At 39.8% G+C, this 26,502-nt stretch overlaps 1 protein-coding gene across 4 annotated transcripts; it reads right to left on the bottom strand.

Annotated features, from left to right (window-relative positions):
* Nucleotides 1-1,375: 1,375 nt before the first annotated feature.
* MRPL30 (mitochondrial ribosomal protein L30) lies at nt 1,376-26,489 on the bottom strand. 4 transcript variants are annotated; one of them, XR_014297851.1, is made up of 7 exons: nt 26,369-26,489; nt 21,650-21,727; nt 20,130-20,210; nt 10,481-10,627; nt 10,199-10,272; nt 9,937-10,120; nt 1,376-1,699 (listed from the first exon to the last, which is right to left on the bottom strand). XR_014297851.1 is itself a non-coding variant. In XM_082672898.1 (6 exons), the coding sequence occupies exons 1-6, from the start codon at nt 26,148-26,150 to the stop codon at nt 9,988-9,990; spliced, it is 588 nt and encodes a 195-aa protein (XP_082529024.1). In that variant the 5' UTR covers nt 26,151-26,203; the 3' UTR covers nt 9,677-9,987. The 4 variants fall into 4 exon arrangements, 1 of the variants encoding a protein (XP_082529024.1); XR_014297852.1 differs by lacking the exon at nt 26,369-26,489 and adding an exon at nt 26,076-26,203; XR_014297853.1 differs by lacking the exon at nt 26,369-26,489 and adding an exon at nt 26,076-26,203 and having other exon boundaries at nt 1,376-1,606.
* Between the last annotated feature and the right edge of the window lie 13 nt (nt 26,490-26,502).

The following is a 26,502-nucleotide window of genomic DNA, read 5'->3' as shown; positions in this document are numbered from 1 at the left end:
AGTCCAAGGTTCACCCCAGCAGCCTGGATTCACTGATAGCCTGGGCCTTAATATGCTAGGGGCAGAGGTCAAATGGTATAAAAAGGTTAAGTGGCTGTGTTCATTTCTGAAGGAAACATACTGTCACCATTACTAGCAATAAAAACAGTGATAGCTACTATCTCTGGGTACTGAATCAGTTGCTTTACATTTATTTCATTTAATTCCCATGATAAAAGTGCTATTATCATCCTCATTTAATGGATGAGAAAATGGATAAGACACAGCAAAATTAAATTACTTGCCAAGTTCCCACAGCCAGTACTAGGGTTTGAACCCAGGGATGCCAGGCTCTGTAGCATGTGCCCTTAATCCCCGTGATGTCCTATGTGTGTAGTAACAGTGTTCTGTCTGCATCATGGATTCCCCAATTCCCACCTCTGCCCTCACAATTTCTAGTTGACCCCATAAGGTACGTACGTGGCTGATTAAATGTCTGCAGTAACGCAAGGGATCAAATGTTGGTTGGAAATTATTTCTTTCTCTGAATCTTTTCTTCCCTCGTACGCCTCCTTCATTTTGTATGTAAAACAAAGGCCTACTCAGTTTCAGACATGTATAATGTTGTGGCTAATTCTGAAATGTAAAATACAACAGCTTAGAAACCTTGTCCTCCCCCAACCCCTTCGATCAGTCACCCTGGAAATTTCCAGCATAATTTAAAACATTCTTCTTTTGGAATTGCCTAGGAAGCAATTTTAAATTATCACCCATGAAGGCAGATTACCTGTGAAGGTAGATGTGTTACCTGGAAACCCCCAAAAGTTCTTTGGAGTCACATGTTGCAAAAAGCTAACACACAAAGAACCAGGTGATTAACCCAGGCAAGGTTGTTTTCATTCAAATGTAGAGGCTTAATGAGCCTGATTTAACTCAGATGGACACCACACTGGCCCAAAGGAAGAATTTCCAACCTGGTGGACTAAGTAGGATCCTTCCCAGGGTGTTGACTCTGAAGAAAACATACTGAACTTTTATCATGGGAACTGAACGAGGAAATAAATATAAAGCAACTGATTCAGTGCCCAGAAACAGTAGCTGTCATTGTTTTTATTGCTAGTCATGGTGACAGTATGTCTCCTTCAGTGCCCTCATGCAGATGGGCCCTTTAAAGCAGATGACATAGAGCACATACATCAAAACTTTCTTAATTGCACATCGCTACTAGTGAAGAATTTTTTAAGGATACCCGAATATATTTGTTCATTTTACAAATTTCCTGTATCCTGATATTTTACATACGTTATGAAATATTACAAAAACATAAATTTGAAGGATTCGATGAGAAAACAAATGGAAACAGAATTTCCAGGACTTATTTCCCTCACCCCAGTGGACCACGCTCTCTCCCTTGGGTATGCAAGCTCCACTTTGGAGACAGCACCCTCTCTCTTCTCCTGTCCTCTGGGGTCACTGCCTCCGAAAAGACTGAAGCAAAGGATCTTCGAAGGATGTTAGCCGACAAAGCCAGCATCCAAGAGGCTGGGAAATGGTTTTGTGTGGACTCAACGACCATTGCGGCCATCACCTCCTGGGAGAGCCATGCTGGGTGGGTCCTCAGAGATGCCTGGGGAGATACAGGAAACGGATTTGGATTCGGGCTGATGCAGGTAGGACAGCAAAGCCGCGCAGGCTGGTTCAGTTGGCTGTTGGATTTTGGCTGTAAAACATCACAGGAGGTTAAGGGACTGTTTTATTTTATAGCACGAAAATGATCCCAACTCGTACTCTGTGGCAAGTTTTAAGTGGGCAAAATGCGCCTTTCCAGGTCCCCTCTTTCAGGGGCTCTGCCCTGCACCTCTTCTACCCAATCCCAGCTCCCTCCCTGGGGCACCACCTCCCTCTGTGCTCCAGACAGGCTGTTGCTCCCTGAGAACCATCACTTTCCCACTTGCTTCCCCCACCAGACTGAACTGATGACCTAAGGAGAGCAGAGAGTGGCTTGGAGGTAACTTTTCTGAACAGCTGCCCCTTCCCTGAGTATTCCTGAAGACTCAAGGCCTTAATTCGATGACTGCATTTCTTTTTTTCTTTTATTCATTTTAGTTGTTTTTTTCCAGTTTTATTAAGATACAATTGACATACAACACTGTCTGTTTAAGGTGTACAGCATGATTTGACTTACACATACTGTGGAATGATTAAAAAGTTTAGTTAACATCCATCATCTCATACGGATGCACACACACAAAAGAATTTAACGTGATGAGAATTTTTAGGATCTACTTTCTTACCAACTTTCAAAATACATCAACAGCAGTGTTAACTCTAGTCATCACATTGTACATTACTTCCCTAGTACTTGTCTTACAACTGGAAGTTTAGGCCTTTTGACCACTTTCATCCCATTCCCACTCCCCCACCTCTGGCCTATGGTAACAACAAATCTGGTCTCTTTTTCTATGACGTTTCTTTTTAGATTCCACATATGAGTGAGATCATATAGTATTAGTCTTGGTCTGACTTATTTCACTTAGCAAAATGCTGTCAAGGTCCATTCATGGTGTTGGAAATGACAGAATTTCCTTCTTTTTATGGCTGAATAATATATATATATAGAATATATATATAATGTATGTATGTATATATATATGTATATGTATATCTATGCTACAGTTGGTTTATCCATTCATCCATTGATAGACACTTAGGTTGTTTCCATGTCTTGGCTATTGTTAAATAATGCTGTTATGAACGTGGGGTTACAGAATAGACCCCCAGAGACAAAGTGGTGTCTAGTTGGGGAACAAGAGCGTGCTCTGGTGGGAGCTGGGGAGATGGTCCACTAGGACTGTGGTCCAGGGGCCAGAAGGGCTCTGGTGTCAGAAACAAGCCCAAGGTTGATGGTGAACAAGGGGGAAGTGGGGAGGAGGTGGGTCTAAGGACAGAGAAGACACCGGTAGCCAAGACGAAGAAGCCGGTGGGGATGAGTGGGAGTGAAAGAGGACAAGTGACAAGTATGAGGACACAGTGGCCAGGGGACTCTGGAGCAAAGTGGTAAGGCCAGCTGTGGGGGTGAGAATGCCAGTGAGAATGGAGGGGCCTTGGCAGAGAGGGCCCTGGCGGCAGAACAAGAGCCAGTGATGCGATGGAAAAGTGTGGTGGGGGGCAGGGCCCGCCGGTGAGGAGGGAGACAGTGAGGGAGACCTGCCCGGAGCCTGGACGGCTGCAGTGAAGGGAAACGAGCCTGTGGAAGGCACTCCAGCAGAGGCTGGGAGACCTTGTAGTGTCCTCTGAGAAGGTGGACGTTGGGGTTATGGGGGCTCAGAAAGAGGACCGTGAACGCTGAAGTGGGCACAGAGGATGCAGTATCTTCTCCAAGCTCCCCAAATAGCAGAATGCCAGCTTTGGAAGACAACCTGTATGTACATATATGAAAACACCTCACAGCCAGGATAACGACACACAGTGTGGTGACAGTTGCCCTTATCAAGGAGCTTGCCCGGAACTCCCTGGGGCTGCAGGGGACAAGGTACAAGCCTCAGTTAGGGCGGAACAGGGGCAAGGTGTCCTGGCAGGGGTAGCGGCACCTGACGGTTTCTCCTGTCCTGTTTCCTGCACCCCATTTCTCACCAAGGCTTTATCCCACATTCTCTTCCCTAGAGATTGCCCTGACATGTCAGGCCAAGCTGTCCTGAGGCCCTGGAATTGTACCAGCCTTCCTGGGAAAAAGGAACACAGAAAGCAGGGAAGTGATGGACCTCCTGCACAGAGGAGAAAGCAGGACTGGCGCCGCTTGTTTTTTTTTTTACAGCTTTATTGGAGTATAATTGCTTTACAATGGTGTGTCAGTTTCTGCTTTATAACAAATCCACTTGAGTTTTTTTCTGGCAAGCTCTCCAGGCTGGGAAAACAGCAGACTGGGTTACCTGTGGTGAAGGAAGGAGCAAAGAGATACTCTAAGGAGGTCGAGGCTGAGTAGAATGATCCTTAGCTTAGACCCGAGAGCCACAAGAATTAGTATCGGGAGTGCAGGCTGGCCACAGACCACCAGACACACCTGGAGCTGGATAAGTTCCCTTTATTGCATCTCAGGAACAGTCCTTTGGGAAGGACTTTAAAGGATCTGGGCTCGTATTAGATGATTTTGATGAGTGTTCAAAGAAGCATGGTTTGCTCTGGATTGGATGCTGTCAGGAAAAGAGAGATGGCTCTATGATTGGTGTCTTCATGAATCCCATCTAGAAGGTGAGAGGCATGAAGCGAGGCTGAAGCTGTGTGATGAGAAGCAGCAGGCCCCACATTACCCAAAGAGGGGACATGCCTCATTTTTCCGGCTTGAACAATGCTTGTGTTTTCGTCTGCGCTCCGATGTGATTACGGAGTGAGCTTGTCTTCGCCTTGATCCATCAGTTACAGAGCAGCTTCATCTGATGTTGGTGACCTATGAAATTGCTTGCGTTCAATAGGAAACACCTGTCAGTGCTGGGCCGGCTCCTAGACACATGGAGGCTTCCCAGGCCAGCTCCTGGCTGTCACAGCTGCTCTTCTCTGATGCCCCTCTTCAGCCAAAGGCAGTCAAAGTCAGACCACAAGGCATCAATCCACGACGTCCAGATTTTCACTGGTCAAGATTTTGTCAGTTAAGACCAGGAGGATGTCCAGAGGGCATAGTCTTTGTTGGACTAGGGCCAGTTGTAGGATGCGTTGTTGAGTCATCTGATGTGCCAACGGCTGCACCGCAGCATTTAAGTTTTTGGACAGGATACACTGAGCAACTGTAACACAGGCAATGACCAGAAGCAAAAGGATCATGAGTCTTGTGACAAGACTTAAAGCCAGGGTCCCAGATTATAAAACCCAGGCAATGAAAACATGTCCCAGAATCCAGCTGGGTCTTTTAGAGAATCGGATGGATTTTTTGTTTATCCTAATATCCACAGTTGTGCTTGCCCTGTAGTTCATAAATGCAGCAACAAGTACAAACCACCCTCCACCAGCTTAGAGGAAATCAAGGTGTTCAAAGGGGCCTTGAGCATCCTGTCCAGTCTTGTCAGAATCTTGTCAGGATTGTGTTGTTGGCAGGTAGGGTGTGCAGTGGAAAAATCCTCAGTGGTATCTTGAAAATTACCCTACTAATGCTGGTTCAGTACTATTGCCAATTTTTCTCTGCTTTACGGGTAATATCACTACTTTTTGATATTTTTAATATCACAATATTTGCTAAATTTCACTTTTTATCACGGTCACCTCCTTACATATAGAAAAGCATGTCAAAGCTCTTTAATTCACTGTCAATGTTATAGGGGCTCCTGTGATGGGCATTTGTTTCTAAAGCATTTCAATGTCATGGACTATCTCCAAATCATCTACCTATCCTATCAGTATATTTACTTTTGTGATTTGGCAGATCTGGGAGAGGGCATTGAATGGACACAGTTTTTGAGAAAAGCTTATAATTCAAGGGTAAATTTGAGTCTGATGACACTTTTAATTTTACTTTCTAAGTATGAATAATCTACATACACAATTAAATCAGAGTTATCCAAGGGAGTCTTCAGAAGGTCAGTGCAGGGTATACATAGTTCCCTGAGGCAGGCAATTATGGGCTGTTCCTTTGTGGGAGAGGGAAGGAGGTGGCTGGGTTTAGAGAGGGGCAGTGATGCGTGACGGAAAAGCACCAGTACTTCCTAGGTTAGGTGACGAGCTGAAAGATGCTGAGAGCTTACTGTCAATGGAAGAATCTATACAGCACAGCATGGGAAACCATTAAGATGAGTGGAGATCCCAGAACTAAACCAGCTGAAGTTTTCACACTTTTGTTGTCACTGCTGTGCTTCTTAGACAAGATGGATATATATATGTTTTGGCTACTGGAGCTAAAGAAAGACTGAAATAAGCAAAGGGCCTCTGGTGATTTCCATTTAACTGAAGCAGTTCCCTAGTGCCTGTTCAGATTTATAATAAAAGGAAAGGGGGTGGGGCAAGGGGAGGATCTGTGAATCCAGAACAATGGAGGAAACATTTGGAAGATAGTTTTATTGTACCAGTCTTTGTGTCCAAGGACTATGTTTCTTTTAACTTGAAAAACAAATTCATTGAAAGATATTTAATAGACCTTACTTATATATACCTAACCTAGGAAGATCAACTCCTTTTTTAATTTGTCAGGATTGTTTTAACAGTAAGTTTGGTAGGGACTTCCCTGGTGGCGCAGTGGTTAAGAATCTGCCTGCCAACGCAGGGGACAGTTCGAGTCCTGGTCCCGGAAGATCCCACATGCCGCGGAGCAACTAAGCCCGTGCGCCACAACTACTGAGCCTGCACTCTAGAGCCCGCGACCCACAACTACTGAGCACATGTGCCACAACTACTGAAGCCCGTGCGACTAGAGCCCGTGCTCCACAACAAGAGAAGCCACCGCAATGAGAAGCCCACACACCACAACGAAGAGTAGCCCCTGCTCGTCGCACCTGGAGAAAGGCCGCGTGCAGCAACGAAGACCCAACGCAGCCAAAGTATAAATTAATTAATTAATTAAAAGAAAATAAGCTTGGTAGACAAAAATTCTCACAATAGAATTGAAGTTTGGAGAACCTTTGGACAATCATTCCTATTGCCCTTACTTTTATGTGGTTAACAGAGAATCTTTCTTTATGCCATCTAATGGCCACTTTAGAAAATCCACAGATAGTGCAGGCATAAAATTCATCCTAACAATTTTATTATTTTGAATCTACGTATGATTTTGGGAAAGGCAAAATCAAGACTAGTTTTTATAGAAGACAAGATATGTGATAAGTACCCCAAAATAGGAAATAATTTGATGAAAAATACCTTAGTTTACCCAAATTCTATTTTTACTTTTATTTTACATTATTCATGCACAGATTGTAGTAATTACTAATATACATTTATATGCAAGTATTTAGGCATGTGTAAATATATTTAAGACATTTAAAGCTTATATTGAATACCTATAGATTTAAAACATAATTTATCAGTAATATTAAATACAAAATGTACATATCACTAAATTTACCATGTTAATAAGCAGAAAATCATATCTATTATGTTAAATACATATTTGTATTTCTCTGTAATTACTGTGCCTGGTATAATTAACTGTTTATACTCTCTTGAAGTGATCAACTGTTTTTCTTTTCTCCAGAAAATAAAGAAAATTAGAGAACAGAAAATGAATTGTTTGGCTATTTTTTTCTCCATGAGCACTCATTTCATATCATTTTAATAATTTTGAGGGAAAAAGAAACATAAATAATATTATTCAAAGGCATTTTCATCATTTGTTAATAGATTGCCATTCTGAGAAATAAGGGTAAAAATTTTATTTAGTGACTCATGTTTTGTATCAGTTTCTTATTTAGAAACTGTCCAGACTTCCAGTTTTAATTAACTGTTTACCAAGGTCTTAAAGCTGAGAAAAGTTTAAATGTATAAAATAGATTTTGACACATATACATAAAAAGAGAGCGACAGATGGTTTAGACAGTAACTTGGACCCTTGATATTTTTATCAAGCTGTGTGATCAAAAAGCCAGTACTTAATACTCCTCAAAGTATAGAAAGGAAGGAGGGGATATTAAATATCCTCTATATTAAATAAAATGGTCTTTTATTTTTTAATGAAAAACAAGACAAATAATGTCTGCATGGAGGGTTCTTCACTTTTTGTTCTTTTTTGTTCTAAAGTACCTCCCAAACATACAATCTTGCTCGTGTCAAAAGCTCCCTAAAATGGCCAGTGCAATTCCAACTTGTCCTTGGTGAAACTGTGACAGTTAGAATGATAAGCATACTAGTTAGTATTGTTAACAAGAAAAGATGAAGAAAACACGTGTTTGGCCTGAAAGAGGCACCATTTAGATTGAGAAGACCTTGAGAACTGGAATGGCCCTTAAAAAGAGTGCTTGGGTAACTTTTGTCTCCCCTGAGCCTGACCAAAGGCCAATGGTCACCAAGGAGTGGCCAGAAAAACCTGAAATAAAGCAATTCTCTGAGACACAAAGACAGGACAGAAGAAGTCCTTGTAAGGTTTGAAATGATGGGAGGCAAAGGAGTACCATTCTGGGGAATCCCCTGGGTGCAACTTAAGGATGGACTGACTGGGTTTGGCAGGTCGACTTTACAGAGGCCTCCCTGATCCTGGCCCCTGATGGTCACACCTTTGTGGAATTCCCCTCTTCCTTGAGTGTGAGCTGGACCTGTAACTTGCTTCCAACCAATGGAATGCAACAGAGGAGACAGAATCTAGGCCACTGCATTTATATGATTACCTAAGAGGGTAGCACCCATCTTGCTAAACTCTCTCACTCCAGTGTTGGTTTTGAAGAAGCAACTTGCCATGAATTTTATAACCACAAGGAAATGACTTCTGCCAACAACCTGGGAGAGCTTGGAAGCAGATACCTGCCCTGTCAAGGATCTGAGGAGAACCCAGCTTTGGCTGATGCCTTTTTTGAAGCCTTGTGAGACCCTAAGCAGATGAGCGGGCTAAGCTGTGCCCAGAGTCCTGACCGAGAGAAACAGCAGGGTGATGAGCATGTGTGGTTTTAAGCGGCTGAGACTGTGATAATATGTTACGTGACAACAGAAAACAAATGCTCTAGCCTATGCTCATCTCCCTACAGGCTTTTCCTCTTCTGGGCAATTTCACTTCTAAATATCCAACTTATCATTCAGATATTTTCCTCTAGTCATGAGCAGCAGGTTAAAATTACTTACCAAAACTTTATGAGACTCTTTGGGTAAAAATTAACCAATGGTCTTTTCCCCATTTTAAACATTAATATTAGCCTAGTAAAAGAGGCAGCAAAACATTAGCAGGGGCTGCTTTTATCAATATTTATACAGCTGGCCTCAATCCAACTCCAGCGAGGACAGCTTCTGTCGAGGCATACAGGTCTCTCTCCAGTTAGACCCAGCCCTTCGAAGTTAGTGTCCTTCTGCTTTATATCCTCTCCAGGCCGTACCTATACTGGATATTCAATAATTGTGGAATTGAAAGTGTGATTACCCTGAAGCTTATTAATTAATGATATCTGGCTTCACTTCACACAGCACTTCTACGTGATGCCAAAACTCTATGACAGGACAGATGCTGGGACCATAGGCAGCGAGTATGCCAATGTCACTGCTGCCTGAGCCAAATTTTACGAGACAAGGAAAATAAAGGGCAGCTAGAACTCTGAGTCCTCAGCACCAACTTCAGTTAGCTGCCACCGAATTTCCCGGTACTGAACCTCTCTTAAAATTCTTACTTCTCCCCACCCCTCCAGGTATCTGAAATAGAATAAAAGGAAATAAAACAACTTTCCCTAAATGATTTTTTCCTTCTGTTTTTTCTTTTAAATAGCAACCTCAACTATTGGCAGAGGTTTCTAGGAATTCAAGGAACATCAATAAAGTTTAGGCCAAATGAGGTTTATAATTAGAAAACAGATACTATTTTGGGTATTGAATTTAAGGATAAAATGAAGCCAAGTCCACATACCTATTTATAGACACCACAGCACAGAGCAGCCGGTCCAGCTGCACCCAGTGTCTAATGCTTCTGGCTGAATCTCTGCTCTCCAGGGGAACAGACTAAGCTCCTTTAGGGCAGGGACCACATTCTGGTCAGCTCTGGATTTCTCCAACACATAACACACTCTTCACTCAAAGGGCCACTCATAGAATGTGATGAATTCAATTAAACGAGAAAACAATTTTTTTAAAACGTTAATGACGATTGCTAAGGTGACATCTGAACCCACATGTTCAAACATTGCCATCCTTACCCATTTTCCAGTGAAACTACTGGAGGGAAAGGGGACAGAATTAAACCAATTAATAGCACTAAAACCTCCAAGCCTACACCAAGGAAGAATCACACCATGTTTAGCCAGTGAAAATGACTAGAATTTAAAACATATTTTAATGAGAACACTTTCTCACCATCTTGAGATAGAAATGACTTGCACTTTTTACTCTGAAGCTGCGAGGCCATCAGGACTTATTCACTTCCTGGTCCGTGGGGTTCTGAAGCCACCCCACCACCAGCTCTCCAGTGCTCTTGAGGCACGTGCTGGACATGTCCTCCTCTCTTGGGAGACCCTGCGGCAGCTTCAGGGGCTTGATTCTGTGACATAAGGGAATGCTTTTAGAGTTATACTAGGTAACACGTTTTAAGAAACTGCTGGAATAACAAACAACAAACCTTATCAAATGTTTAACCACTTTCAGTTTTGCATTCACCGACGGGATATTCTTGTGAACTTGAGGAGTATGTGCCTACAAACAAAGGAAACAATGTTATGGATCAATTTCAAAAGCACAGATGGTCCCATGTTACAGGAAAAGGTTCAGGTGTAGGCTCATTCTGTCTAAATCAAACTTCCAAATATATTACGTGACATCATACATTTAAACAAAAGTTTTAAAAGTGGAAAATTTAAAGCAAATTTAAACAACACTAAAGATGACTAAAATAGTTACGTACTTTCTGTAACCCAAGCATCTTTATTATATCTTTCTCCCAATATGGACGTCTTTTTGTACTTTTTATTCTGGTAACAATATGCAGTTTATGAGGCTGCTGGGGATCCCCACCATATTTTTCATGATCTTCAGGTGAAGGTTGAAAAACCTGGAAAGGAAGAATTATAAACAGTAAATTTTCAATTTCCACAGCTTCTAGGTGCTTCCTTTATTTTTTTTTCCTTAAAAAAACTTCAAACAACTACATAATGATTTCATCCCTAATAGTTTATAATCCTCACCTTCAAATTGAACATTTCTACCAGTCTGATTACTCAGGTAGATGGAGTCTAAGAATTTCATACTCTAAGAAAAATACCACACAGGTAAGGGTTTGTTTTGTTTTGCTTTTATTAAGAGAAAAGCAGGAGCAACCAGATGACACTAAAGAGTTCAAATGTCAAGAGAATATGTTGCATTATATGAGCTGGGCCTTGGGCTGCACCCCCTCCCCCATTCAAGTAGGGGGACAAACAAAAACTTACAATGACAATAACACATGAGTATTATAAAAAGTACGTATTCACTGCAACCCCGAATAAGGATGTTATGTATAAGACTATTTGTAATACTGAATTTTTTTTTTTTTTTTTTTTTGCGGTACGTGGGCCTCTCACTGTTGTGGCCTCTCCCGTTGCGGAGCACAGGCTCCGGACACGCAGGCTCAGCGGCCATGGCTCACGAACCCAGCCGCTCTGCGGCACGTGGGATCTTCCCGGACCGCGGCACAAACCCGTATCCCCTGCATCGGCAGGCGGACTCTCAACCACTGCGCCACCAGGGAAGCCCAATACTGAAAAATTTAAAGGCCACATCTATATTCCTCAAGAGAATAGCTAAATAAATTATGAGGCATACATTCTAAATAAAACTAAAAATAATATAACTAAATAAGATATGATGCAAATAAATCATGATGAATCCTACTGGCTATAATGCTACCATTAAAACAAATAAAGTTTACTATCTTTGTAAGTACTAACATTGAAGGTCATAATATATTGAGCAAGAAAACCAAATTTCCACACCACTGTGTAACAGGATCTTGTATTTGTTTCATCTACACCATGATGAGTGTGTATATATGATATATTCTGTAACTACTAATTCTAAGAATATGATCCTAAATTCTATTTTTTGTTTTTAACATCTTTATTAGAGTATAATTGCTTTACAATGGTGTGTTAGTTTCTGCTTTATAAGAAAGTGAATCACCTATACATATACATATATCCCCATATCTCTTCCCTCTTGCGTCTCCCTCCCACCCTCCCTATCCCACCCATCTAGGTGGTCACAAAGCACCAAGCTGATCTCCCTGTGCTATGCAGCTGCTTCCCACTAGCTATGTATTTTACATTTGGTAGTGTATATATGTCCATGCCACTCACTTCATCTCAGCTTACCCCTCCCCGTCCCCGCATCTTCAAGTCCATTCTCTATGTCTGCGTAGTTATTCCCGTCCTGCCCCTAGGTTCTTCAAAACCTTTTTTCTTTTTAGATTCCATATATATATGTTAGCATATGGTATGTGTTTATCTCTTTCTGACTTACTTCACTCTGCATGACAGTCTCTAGGTCCATCCACCTCACTACAAATAACTCAATTTCGTTTCTTTTTATGGCTGAGTAATATTCCATTGTATATATGTGCCACATCTTCTTTATCCATTCACCTATTGATGGACACTTAGGTTGCGTCAATGTTCTGGCTATTTTAAATAGAGCTGCAATGAACATTTTGGTACATGATTCTTTTTGAATTATGGTTTTCTCAGGTTATATGCCCAGTAGTGGGATTGCTGGATCATATGGTAATTCTATTTTTAGTTTTTTAAGGAACCGCCATACTGTTCTCCACAGTGACTGTATCAATTTACATTCCCACCAACAGCGCAAGATGGTTCCCTTTCCTCCACACCCTTTCCAGCATTTATTGTTTGTAGATTATTTGATGATGGCCATTCTGACTGGTGTGAGGTGATACCTCATTGTAGTTTTGATTTTCATTTCTCTAATGATTAGTGATGCTGAGCATTCTTTCTTGTGTGTGTTGGCAATCTGTATATCTTCTTTGGTCTACTTAGGTCTTCTGCCCATTTTTGGATTGGATTGCTTGTTTTTTTGATATCACACTGCATGAGCTACTTGTATATTTTGGAGATTAATCCTTTGTCAGCTGCTTCATTTGCAAGTATTTTCTCCCATTCTGAGGGTTGCCTTTTCATCTTGTTTATATTTTCCTTTGCTGTGCAAAAGCTTTTAAGTTTCATTAGGTCCCATTTGTTTAGTTTTGTTTTTATGTCCATTTCTCTAGGAGCTGGGTCAAAAAGGATCTTGCTGTGATTTATGTCATAGAGTGTTCTATGTTTTCCTGTAAGAGTTTTATAGTGTCTGGCCTTACATTTAGGTGTTTAATCCATTTTGAGTTTATTTTTGTGTATGGTATTAGGGAGTATTCTAGTTTCATTCTTTTACATGTAGCTGTCCAGTTTTCCCAGCACCACTTATTTAAGAGGCTTTCTTTTCTCCATTGTATAGTCTCACCTCCTTTATCAAAAATAAGGTGACCATATGTGTGTGGGTTTATCTCTGGGCTTTCTATCCTGTGCCGTTGATCTATATTTCTGTTTTTGTGCCAGTACCATATTGTCTTGATTACTGTAGCTTTGTAGTATAGTCTGAGGCCCAGGAGCCTGATTCCTCCAGCTCCGTTTTTCTTTCTCAAGACTGCTTTGGCTACTTGGGGTCTTTTGTGTTTCCATACAACTTGTGAAATTTTTTGTTCTACTTCTGTGAAATGCCATTGGTAGTTTGATAGGGATTTCATTGAACCTGTAGATTCCTTTGAGTAGTATAGTCATTTTCACAATATTGATTCATTCCAAGAACATGGTATATCTCTCCATCTGTTTGTATCATCTTTAAATTCTTTCAACAGTGTCTTATAGTTTTCTGCGTACAGGTCTTTTGTCTCCTTAGGTAGGTTTATTCCATGGTATTTTACTCTTTTTGTTGCAATGGTAAATGGGAGTGTTTCCTTAATTTCTCTTTCTGATTTTTCATCATTAGTATATAGGAATGCAAGAGATTTCTGTGCATTAATTTTGTATCGTGCTACTTTACCAAATTCATTGATTAGCTCTAGTAGTTTTCTGGTAGCATGTTTAGGATTCTCTATGTATAGTATCATGTCATCTGCAAACAGTGACAGCTTTACTTCTTTTACATTTGGATTCCTTTTATTTCTTTTTCTTCTCTGATTGCTGTGGCTAAACCTTCGAAAACTATGTTGAATAATAGTGGTGAGAGTGGACAACCTTGTCTTGTTCCTGATCTTAGGGGAAATGGTTTCAGTTTTTCACCACTGAGAACGATGTTGGCTGTGGGCTTGTCATATATGGCCTTTATTATGTTGAGGTAAGTTCCCTCTATGCCTACTTACTGGAGGATTTTTATCATAAACGGGTGTTGAGTTTTGTCAAAAGCTTTTTCTGCATCTATTGAGATGAGCATATGATCTTTATCCTTCAATTAGTTAATATGGTGTATCACACTGGTTGATTTGCATATATTGAAGAATCCTTGCATTCCCGGGATAAACCCCACTTGATCATGGTGTATGATCCTTTTAATGTACTGTTGGATTCTGTTTGCTAGTATTTTGTTGAGGATTTTTGCATCTATGTTCATCAGTGATATTGGTCTGTAATTTGCTTTTTTTGTAGTGTCTTTGTCTGGTTTTGGTATCAGGGTGATGGTGGCCTCATGGAATGAATTTGGGAATGTTCCTTCCTCCACAATTTTTGGAAGAGTTTGAGAAGGATAGGTGTTAGCTCTTCTCTAAATGTTTGATAGAATTCACCTGTAAAGCCATCTGGTCCTGGACTTTCGTTTGTTGGAACATTTTTAATCACAGTTTCAATTTCATTACTTGTGGTTGGTCAGTTCATATTTTCTATTTCTTCCTGGTTCAGTCTTGGAAGGTTATACCTTGCTAAGAATTTGTCCATTTCTTCCAGGTTGTCCATTTTATTGGCATATAGTTGCTTGTAGCAATCTCTCATGATCCTTTGTATTTCTGCAGTGTCAGTTGTTACTTCTTTTTCATTTCTAATTCTGTTGATTTGAGTCTTTTCCCTTTTTTTCTTGATGAGTCTGGCTAATGGTTAATCAATTTTGTTTATCTTCTCAAAGAACCAGCTTTTAGTTTTACTGACATTTGCTACTGTTTCCTTCATTTCTTTTTCATTTCTTTCTGATCTGATCTTTATGATTTCTTTTCTTCTGCTAACTTTGGGGTTTTTTTGTTCTTCTTTCTCTAACTGCTTTAAGTGTAAGGTTAGGTTGTTTATTTGAGATGTTTCTTGTTTCTTGAGGTAGGATTGTATTGTTATAAACTTCCCTCTTAGAACCTCTTTTGCTGCATCCCATAGGTTTTGGGTCGTGTTTTCATTATCATTTGTTTCTAGGTATTTTTTGATTTCCTCTTTAATTTCTTCAGTGATCTCTTGGTTATTAAGTAGTGTAATGTTTAGCCTCCAAGTGTTCGTATTTTTTAGATTTCTTCTTGTAATTGACATCTAGTCTCATAGCTTTGTGGTCAGAAAAGATACTGATACAATTTCAATTTTCTTAAATTTACCAAGGCTTGATATGTGACCCAATATATGATCTATCCTGGAGAATGTGCCATGAGCACTTGAGAAGAAAGTGTATTCTGTTGTTTTTGGATGGAATGTCCTATAAATATCAACTAAGTCCATCTTGTTTAATGTATCATTTAAAGCTTGTGTTTTCTTATTTATTTTCATTTTGGATGATCTGTCCATTGGTGAGAGTGGGGTGTTAAAGTCCCCTACTATGATTGTGTTACTGTCGATTTCTCCTTTTATGGCTGTTAGTATTTGCCTTATGCATTGAGGTGCTCCTATGTTGGGTGCATAAATATTTACACTTGTTATATCTTCTTCTTGGATTGATCCGTTGATCATTATGTAGTGTTCTTCTTTGTCTCTTATAATAGTCTTTATTTTAAAGTCTATTTTGTCTTATATGAGAATTGCTACTCCAGCTTTCTTTTGATTTCCATTTGCATGGAATATCTTTTTCCATCCCCTCACTTTCAATCTGTATGTGTCCCTAGGTCTCAAGTGGGTCTCTTGTAGACAGCATATATACAGGTCTTGTTTCTGTAACCATTCAGCCAGTCTGTGTCTTTTGGTTGGAGCATTTAATCCATTTACATTTAAGATAGTTATTGATATGTATGTTCCTATTCCCATTTTCTTAATTGTTTTGGGTTTGTTATTGTAAGTCTTTTTCTTTTCTTGTGTTTCCTGCCTAGAGAAGTTCCTTTAGCATTTGTTGTAAAGCTGGTTTGGTGGTGCTGAATTCTCTTAGCTTTTGCTTGTCTGTAAAGGCTTTAATTTCTCTGTCGAATCTTAATGAGATCCTTGCTGGATAGAATAATTTTGGTTGTAGGTTTTTCCCTTTCATCACTTTAAATATGTCCTGCCAGTCCCTTCTGGCTTGCAGAGTTTCTGCTGAAAGATCAGCTGTTAACCTTATGGGGATTCCCTTGTATGTTATTTGTTGTTTTTCCTTTGCTGCTTTTTTTTCTCTTTGTATTTAATTTTTGACATTTTGATTAATTTGTGTCTTGGTGTGTTTCTCCGTGGATTTATCCTGTATGGGACTCTCTGTCCTTCCTGGAGTTGATTGACTATTTCCTTTCCCATATTAGGGAAGTTTTCAACTATAATCTCTTCAAATATTTTCTCAGTCCCTTTCTTTTTCTCTTGTTCTTCTGGGACCCCTATAATTTGAATGTTGGTGAGTTTAATGTTGTCCCAGAGGTCTCTGAGACTGTCCTCAATTCTTTTCATCCTTTTTTTCTTTATTCTGCTCTGCAGTAGCTATTTCCACTATTTTATCTTCGAGGTCACTTATCTGTTCTTCTGCCTCAGTTATTGTGCTATTGATTCCTTCTAGAGAATTTTTAATTTCATTTATTGTGCTGTTTATCTTGTTTGTTTGCTCTTTAGTTCTTCCAGGTCCTTGTTAAACGTTTCTTGTATTTTCTCTATTCTACTTCCAAGATTTTGGATCATCTTTACTGTCATTATTCTGAATTCTTTTTCAGGTAGGCTGCCTATTTCCTCTTCATTTGTTTGGTCTGGTGGGTTTTCACCTTGCTCCTTCATCTGCTGTGTGTTTCTCTGTCTTCTAATTTTGCTTAACTTACTGTGTTTGGGGTCTCCTTTTTGCAGGCTACAAGTTAGTAGTTCCCATTGTTTTTGGTGTCTGCCCCCAGTGGCTAAGGTTGGTTCAGTGGGTTGTGTAGGCTTCCTGGTGGAGGGGACTGTTGCCTGTGTTCTGGTGGATGAGGCTGGATCTTGTCTTTCTGGAGGGCAGGACCATGTCCGGTGGTGTGTTTTGGGGTGTCTGTGACCTTATTATGATTTTAGGCAGCCTCTCTGCTAATGGGTGCAGTTGTGTTCCTGTCTTGCTAGTTATTTGGCATAGGGTGTCCAGCACTGTAGCTTGCTGGTTGTTGAGTGGAGCTGGGTGTTAGGTTTGAGACGGAGATCTCTGGGAGAGCTCTCGCCACTTGATATTACATGGAGCCGGGAGGTCTCTAGTGGACCAATGTCCTGAACTCGGCTCTCCCAACTCAGAAGTACAGGCATGACACCTGGCCGGAGCACGAAGGCCCTGTCAGCCACACGGCCAGTTACGTGGGGAGTTTCTTGCCTTTTGGGAAGTCTGAGGTCTTCTGCCAGCGTTCAGTAGGTGTTCTGTAGGAGTTGTTCCACATGTAGATGTATTTCTGATGTATTTGTGGGGAGGAAGGTGATCTCCACATGTTACTCCTTCACCATCTTGAAGGTCTCTCCCCTTAATTCTAAATATGATTCTAACAATTATATATACATGTGTGGATATTATATATATTTATTTATCCTTATTTGTATAAAGGTGTCAAAAACAGTAGGTCAAGAGTCATACCTCTGGGGAATCAGACTGAGGAAGGCCAAAAAAAAAGATGGTACTTTAATCAAAAAGGATATTATTCAATCATTAACTTATCCACAGAGGGTTCACATTACATTGCTAAATGATGAAAGCAGCTGGAGAAGCATTATAGGCAAGATGATGCACATCTTCAAAAATATTTAACAGAAAAGTATGTGGAGGGTGTTAGCAGTATTTGCCTCCAGGTGGGTAGGATGAAGGGTATTTTTCTAGAAATTTTGATGGGGTAGGTGCACCAAAGAAAAGGAGAGAAGAATTAAAGAAATGGTGTGAGGAGCATGAAATATTCAGGAAAAGTAAGTGGTTCTGTGTGACTAAGGTAGAAAAAAATAGGAAAAGCAATGCAGGGCGAGAAGTTAAACTAAGCTTAACTATGCTTAGTCTTTAGAAATTCCCAGAATGGATATAAGGTTATTGGAGGTTTGAAGCAAAATGACATTTCAAAAATAGATTCAGAAAGAAAACTCTTTCAAATGAACTGGAGGTGGAGACTGATACAAGGAAACTCAGGAAGCACTTAGAGCCATGGTTTAAGAGTCTGAATTACAGCAGCTGTAACAGAAAGAGGCTGATTTGGGGACTTCAGGTAATAAAATAGATGGATTTGTGGTGGGTGAGGGAGAAGATAGGGTTGAGACTGACTTAGAGCTTTCTAGTCTGGGAAATCAGGTAGAGGATGGTAGCATTAACTGACATCACTAATACAGGACAAGCACTCTCTTTTAGTTTGGTTGTCTGGAGGACAACCTCATTTGTAAGACAATGAGTCTAATTTTGGATAACTTGAAATACCTACAGGTTATCTAAGCAGCAAGGTCTAGAAACTACAGGAGAATATAGGAGTAAGTTCAGAAGATAGGCAAAGAGCTGGAGATGCAAATCTCAGAGTCATATCTATAAAGTTTAAAAGTTTTCATGCTCACTACAACCAGTGATCAAAATCACTCCCCCCACATTTTAAACAAATGCTAACATCTGTATCTATCATTTCTTCCAGAAGTTTACAGTCTAAGAAACATGAAAACATATACGACAATGCAGTTGTGGACCATGACTTGAAAAAAAAGAGATTTCTGATAAAAGAACATCAAGCACATTAAAGGCATCTAAGTAGTCAATGGTAATACTATTTTAGCTTTTAAAAAAATCAGTGGAGAATGGTGGTTACCAGGGACTAGGGGGAGAAGGTAGAGGAGTTACTGTTTAATGAGTACAGAGGTCCAGTTTTGCAAGATGAAGCATTCTGGAGATGGTGGCTGTGATGGTCACACGACAATATGAATGTACTTAATACCAGTGAAATGTACACTTAAAAATGTTTAAATTTTATGTTGCATGTATTTTACCACAGTACAAAAAAATTGGAGAAATCAAAATAAAACAGAAATCTACTGAGGGCTTAGTCAGTGTTTTCTAAAAGAATCATAGGTAGACACAAATCTAGCAGAGAAGAAGATCCAAATTAGCAATGGTTGATAGAGAAAGTGAAAACCAAGAGCCATACAGACAGTCTGAGCAGGAGGAAGAAACACTGTTTTCTCAGGACAATGTTGATATGAAAACACAAAGTATCAAGGGAAAAAGCCATAAGCAGGAATAAACAGATTCTGAGACCAAAACCCAGTACTTAAAAGGTCAGTGGCACATATTTATTTTAAATAATCATTTACATAAATCCTACTATGTTTAATTAAAAAAAATTTTTTTTATTTTTAAACTTTTTATTGGAGTACAGTTGATTAACAATGTTGTGTTAATATCATGTGCACAGCAAAATGAATCAGTTATACATATACATATAGCCACCTCTGTTTTTAGATTCTTTTCCCATATAGGCCATTATAGAGTATTAAGTAGAGTTCCCTGTGTTATGCAGTAGGTTCTTATTAGTTATCTATTATATATAGTGTGTATATGTCAACCCCAATCTTCCAATTTATCCCTCCCACATAAATCCTATGTTTTAAACTCTACACTTCTACCTATACCCTCAAATAATTCAACATGAAAGTTTTCAATATTACAAAAATCGGTACCTTCAAAACATAATGTAACAGGGAAGAGAGAATTCTGACTCCATGTTGGTTCTGTTTCTGTTACTTTAATCTTTGCTTTTCGTTGCTTTTGTTATAGCTGTAAGCATAGATAATGGCCTGCCACAAGGAACCCTGCCCCTCTGCCTGTTAAACTAAAAGGCCTTTGTTCAGCTCACAGACAGACATTCTGACCCTGACCACCTGTGAACGGCTACAGAAAAGAAGAAATTAACACATCCCTTCCCCATGCAGGTCGAGGGAGGAGATTTTGCACGACAAATGGCCTTTTTACTTTACTTCCTCACCTCCTCCCCCTGTCTGTTCTATAAAAGAAACTGGCATCCTGACCCCAATAAGATGGTTTTTGGGTACACTAGTCCGCCATCTTCTCGGTCTGCCGGCTTTCCAAATAAGAGTCGCTATTCCTTGCCTCAACACCTCATCTCCCGATTTACTGGCCTGCCCTGCGGTGAGCTGAATGAGCTTGGACCCGGTAACAGTAACATGTTTTTCAAAAACAGTAACGTAAAAACTTACTTTATCTGGAATTCTTGACTTCGTAAATTTGTGACGAATCCAATCTGTACGAACAAGGGGCTCCACACCTTTTGTCACCATCTAAAATATGCCATAAAACATTTGATTTTTAGAACTCTATCTAGTGCAGAAATCATAACCTACCAATTTTTAGGTGACAAAATCTGTTCTCACCTAACCTGTAATTATTAAACATTTATCTCAGCCCCCTAGCTGAATGAATACATCTCATCTTACCACTAACATGAAGAAAAACACATTAAATATAAACTTCTAGACCAGCAGCTGGCAATATTTTTCTGTAAAGAACCAGACAGTAAATATTTCCAGCTCTGGGGCTACACAGTTTCCGCAGCCAAGTCTCAGCTCTGCCACAGCAGGGCGGAAGCAGTTGTTGACAATATGTAAACAAATCGGTGTGGCTATGTTTCAATAAAACTTTTACAAAAATAGGTGGTGGGCTGAATTTGGCTTGTAGGTTGTAGTTTGTCAGTGTGCTCTAGACAACATACGATAATTCAGCTTCAGCAATACAGTGTAAAAGAAAGCCAAAATGAGTTTCCAGTTTTCTTTCTAGTCCCAAGAATGCCATCAACTCCTGTTTCCTGTCTCTTGTTCCCTTTCTACAATCTTCCAGTCGTGTTTCTCTCAGGCTGCAGAAGAAAAAGGATTCACTGCTAATCCTTCATACCAGGAAACTCCTCTGGGTGGAAAATAATCATTCCCTTCATGCCCTCCCTGTACTGCAGAGATGGTATAAACAATGGGAGAATAAGCAGGAGGGAATTGGGGGTTAGGGGGAGACTGGTGAAGGACATGGGCTTTGACATACCAGGAACATTGGGCCTCTAATCCTGCTCTGTACTTACCAGCTGTGACATATGAGATACTTATCCTCTCAGAGGGTCGGTTTCCTCAGCTATAAAAAGAAAATAATACTTACCAACCAGGATTAATCTGAGGTTAAGGTAAGTGTGTAAAGCACCTGGCATTATTATTATCTAAAGGCAGCAGCAGGTCCTATCTAGACTCTGGACCTCATGAATAGATTAGGCTGCACCACTGAAATTTCTAAAAGAAAGACTGGAAGGAAATACATGAAAGTACAAACATTAATGGTCTCTGGGAAACTGTTTCTCTTCTTTCTGCTTTTCTACATTTTTCTAATTTTCTATTACTGAAAATGGACTCTTCATAACTGAAGGAAAAAAAAATCTAAAACTTTCAAAAGATTAAGGTGGGCCATGGGAAATCAACACTAGCCATTTTTTACCAGCATTTTCTCCAGAAAAAGGTCTTTTGTGATTTCAGATCTTTAGGGATAAAACAGCAGATAAACCACAAATAAAATTAACGTTCAACATTAAAAAAGTATATATATATATATATATATATATATATATATATATAAAGAAACTTAAAATTTTAATTTGCCTGTATGTTTTGTTAATTAGAAAAGAGAGAAAAAGTTCTTAAGGAATAGGAAAAAAAAAAGATAATTCTTGAAAAGAAATACTTACTTGTAGTCTGCCTGGGGGCCTCTGAACTATTGAGCGCAAAATCCCTGCCATGAGTGTGGTGACTGTTCTCCTTAGGGGCTGTGAGAAGTAGAAAACAGATCTGTGGGTCAGGTATGTCTTAGAAATGGATAGCTCAAACTGAAAAACTGGATGAAGTTTAACAGCAAAATCTTGATTGTTTTAATACACTAAGGACAAGAATTAAGTTACAATAGATGTTTTATTGAGAGTTCAAGAAAACCATAGGAAGTAATTATACATTAACCATATCCCATTTTCACCAAAGAGTTAAATTACACCCTAGGCTGATTCAACAAAAATAGGCAATGGAGGTTACTATCATTTAAAAAATCTTCAAGAGCGAGGGCAGATTCTATGCTTTGCTATAGAATCAAAAAAAAAAAAATTAAAGAGCTGGAAGAGACTGAAGAAATCCAAACTCCCAATTAGGACTGACAACGCTCTTACTTTATTTATGAGGAAAATGAATCCCAGAGAGTTCAATCATTTACCAAAGGGCATCCAGCTTTCAAGAGAGTATATGGTCTGGAACCCAAACCTCCTAATACCTAGTCCAGCATATTTTCACTAAATCATAACACCCTTCTGTTAAATAAAGCAGAATGTTCTTTTTTGCTTATTTACATTTTTAGACTATTCTTAACGAACATGCATTGCATTTATAAACTAAAGGTCATGTTTATTTAGACACAAAACAATTATAGCGTACCGACTTAAACTGAATGCAGAAAGATTAAGTTCATGAACTACATGTATATTTTGGACAGGTTACTTAATTTGTATGTTTCAATTTCCCCCCCCAGAGAACAGAAAAAAAAATAATACCTATCTTGCAAATGAATTACTCTGAAAACACCTAAAACAGTACTTGGCACATAAGAAGCCCTCAATAAATGGTAGTTTTTACTATTATACTATCATTAAATTATTACAAAGCTATAATAAGAATACCCTAACATGCCAAAATAGGGCAAGTACTGTATTTCAGTGCCCACCAGATTCTGGCTCACTCGAGCTCTGCAGGTCTTTCCTGTGGTGTGGACAAAGCAATGAAGCTACTGGAATCAATGCGAGATGTCCCATTAGAAGGGCCTGACTTCAGAAAAAGTCTCAGCAACCGAACCAGTCTCTCAAAACTAATTACGTATCAGTTTTAGAAGAGTTAACTACTATATCCTTACGCCCTGAAAACAAGAATTTTGTCTTGTTCATCTTCTACTCTCAGCATCTGGCACACCATCTGATGGACAGTAGGCACCCAGTGTTTGTTGATGAATGTCTGAATCAGTTAACGGGTTAGATCCATGGTCCGCTCAACTCAGAATTCAGAAGTACATCAGAATTTCATAACTGCCATTCTGACTTCAGACCTCAAATATTACAATACAGCAGAGCAATTTCTAGTTCACATCATCCAGTTTGCTTGGTTGGTTGTTTAGATGCCTTGTATCAAGGCTTCTTTAGAAGAGACGCTTAATCCTCCGTCCCTCCCATCAAATAGACAATGCTAAATTATTTTCTCTACCATACTCATTCCTCCCAAGTTAAGCGTTAGGTACTAACCCAACTTATTTAGCTTCACTCTTTGTTAAATCTTTCTCTTATCACTTAGATTTCAACAAGAGCCTCCTAACTGGCCTTCCTGCTTCTATTCTAACTTCCCCAAGGTCTTTTCTCCACAGCAGCAATCATCTCATTAAGTCCGAAATCAGATAATGTCAACTCCTCCGCTCAAAACCTTCCAATGAGCCAGGCTTCTCATTATCAGAGTAGGAGGTTACACACAGGCCAGAGAGGAAGGCTACAATGATCCATGTGATCCAATGACAGAGGATTAGTGTTGGAACTCATGTTTAGTTTAATATAGATATGATGGATAGAGAAATAATTATAGATACATATACACACATGGGTTAGCTCTGTTAGCCAAGAGGACCTAAAGGCAATGGCATCCCGGTAGCGATGAGCATGCCCAGTGCCCAGATCTTAGTTTCTAATGGCATTCTCTAAAAAAAAAGAACCAGGACTCCTTGGAGAAATGGCTGATTATATGGCTGTAGCAGGGAATATATAATGATGAGTCTGGAGCACCTAGTGCTAGAAAGGAACTACTCAAAAAATCAAAATGATGGGGGTATGTCAAAGGGACCAGAAGCCAAATGAAAGAGCTCCCAGTGGCTACAGCTGAAATAATATGAGCAACAAAATAAGTAACAAAGTATTGGCTTATAATCCAAAACATAAACTAACCATGAGTCCATACTGATATAAATAGATGACTAAATTAATTAATGAGGGAGAAGAAACAAATCTCCCTTACAGAAGAATTTCAAATAATTTATGTAGACACTCCCCTCTCAAAGAGGTGGAGTAAAGCTATCAACCCTGAGGCATGGGCTATGCTTAAACACTTGCTACCAGAATATAGTATAGAAAGGGGGGAAAATACCGTTACATTAGAGGAACCTAACAAACACTGTGTCATCGAGGTCATTTAACATCAATTGTGATAAAAGTCAAGCTGATAGCATGTATCCTTGATATGATGGAATGAGAATGGCACTTCACCTCTATGTCTTCCTTCCAAAAACCCCTAACACTTCTCTAACAGAAAAATATCAGACAAACTCCAATTGAAGGACATTGTACAAAATACTTGACCAGTGCCTCCTCAAATGCCTGACTGCCTCGAAACTGTCAAGGTCATCAAAACCAAGGAAAGTCATAGTCAAACTGTCATAGTCAGGAGGAGCATTTGACAACTAAACACAATGTGGTATCTTGGATGGTATTCTGGAACAGTAAAAGGACATCAGGTAAAAACTAACAAAATCTGAATGAAGTATGACCTTTAGTTGATAACGTATCAATATTGGCTCATCAATTATAACGAATGTACCATACTAATGTAAGATGTTAGTAAAAGGGGAAACTTGGTGTGGGGGGTATGTAGGAACTCCATACTATTTTCATAACGTTTCCATAAATCTAGTTATTCCAAAATTAAAAGTTTATTTATTACAAGACTAAAAAGCTCCAATGCCTCTCCATTTCAATCAGAGTGACAGCCAGTGCTAAACCCCCGCCTTGAGGACACCACCTCCATACTCTTGGTCAATCGCTACACACACTGGCCCCGTTGCAGGTCCTGGAACCTGCCATGCAGGTATACTCCCCTGACTGGCTGTTCCCTCTCCTGGAATGCCCCTGATATCCACATAGTTAACTCTCTTACATCCTTCAATTTCTGGCTTAATTCTCATCTTCTCAATGAGTTCTACCCTGACTCCATTATTTAACATTGACACTACAATTGTCAGCACTCCCAATCTCTCTTACTCTCCTTGATTTTCTTTCCATAGCATTTAACATCTTCTAACATAATTTAATTTTTTGTTAGGTTTGTGGTTTATTGTCTGTTCCCACCCAACAGCATGTTGGTTCCACAAGCACAAAGATTTTAAAATTTTCTTGTTTTAGGCTTGCTCTGTCTATTCACAGATGTATCCCAAGCATCTACCTAAAGCAGCACTGCCATGTAGCAGCCACTCAATTAATTCTTGCTGAATGAATGAAGTGTCATTTACATACTTCAGAATGTGTGACAGTCAAAAGTTGTAAGTTTCAATAAAGGTTATTCTTAATAATTAGGCACATAACTCTTGGACCTTGAAGCAATTATACTGTCTTTCACAGTACAATTAAGTTCCTCTTGCAAAGACACAAAAGCAGGAAAATAAATGCACCATATGAGAAGGATGATCCCATTTCCATTAATTAAAAAAAAAAAGATGTCTGTGAATGTGTGTGTAAACAGAAAAAAACTCTGGAAGGCTATCAGAGAAACGTCAGCATACCCAGGGAGAGGAGGGCTGGCTACCAGGGCTATTTCCGCCCCTCCCCGACGTCCCACACCCCCGTAATGTCTGATAGGTTTGTTGTTGCTCTTTTACAATGACCATGCGCGTAACTGTTCTTTAAAAAAAACTAACTCCTTTTCTAAAGAGACAAAATGGTAAATGGGGGGGGGGGCACTACTGAAAATGCAGAACATAGGATTTCCCTTTCAATAAATCGACATCTCTGAAGGCAAGAAATGTCTCTTGAACTCCTAATGCCTTCTAGGCAGGCGTCCGAAGTGCCTCTTGGAATAAACAAAACTAAACAAAAAACCGCGGAAAAAGCAGCTCTGGGTAGGTGGCGATCAAAACGCGGTTGCAAAATCACGGCTTTTAGTAAAACGGTAAATATCTTAACTGCCAACTTCAGAGGATTTACGTTCTAAAATGCGGCAATTTTTAAATTAGGCAATTTTGTATCTCCATCAACAATTCAAGTTAGGCTGACCCCAGAGGAAAGCCGAAGTTATGCATAAAGCAGAAGCACAGAAAATGTTAAAACATACTTGACTTCCCTTTCCCGCCAGACTTCCCAGCCGAGGCGGCTCTGTCCTCGAGCTCCAGGAGGCGGGGCTCCACATGCCGCGTCCCGGGATTCCACAAACTGGGAAACGGGATCCAGCCGGCCAGTGGCTTTTCGGGAGCCCAAGGGACAGTACCCGGACGTAATTCCATTCAGGTTACTGTGACCCGTAAACACAGAATCGAATGGAGAAAATCAATCCGCATCTGCATAGGGTTCCCAGATATGTACTCCTGGAAAAAATGCACTACTTTCGGCCACTCATTCCCCACTCACCAGCAATTCCTAAATGTCTTTCAGCCTGAAGCTCACCACTCAGGGGAACCGGAACAGAGAAAGGACCCAGAGTGCCACACTCAAATCCGGCCTTCTCAGTGCACACACCCTGGCATTTTAGTTCCGGCCGAGTC

Source organism: Grampus griseus (genome assembly GCF_964374135.1).
Source record: "Grampus griseus genome assembly, chromosome: 15".
NCBI lineage: Eukaryota > Metazoa > Chordata > Mammalia > Artiodactyla > Delphinidae > Grampus > Grampus griseus.
This window is presented reverse-complemented; position numbering and strand designations above follow the sequence as displayed.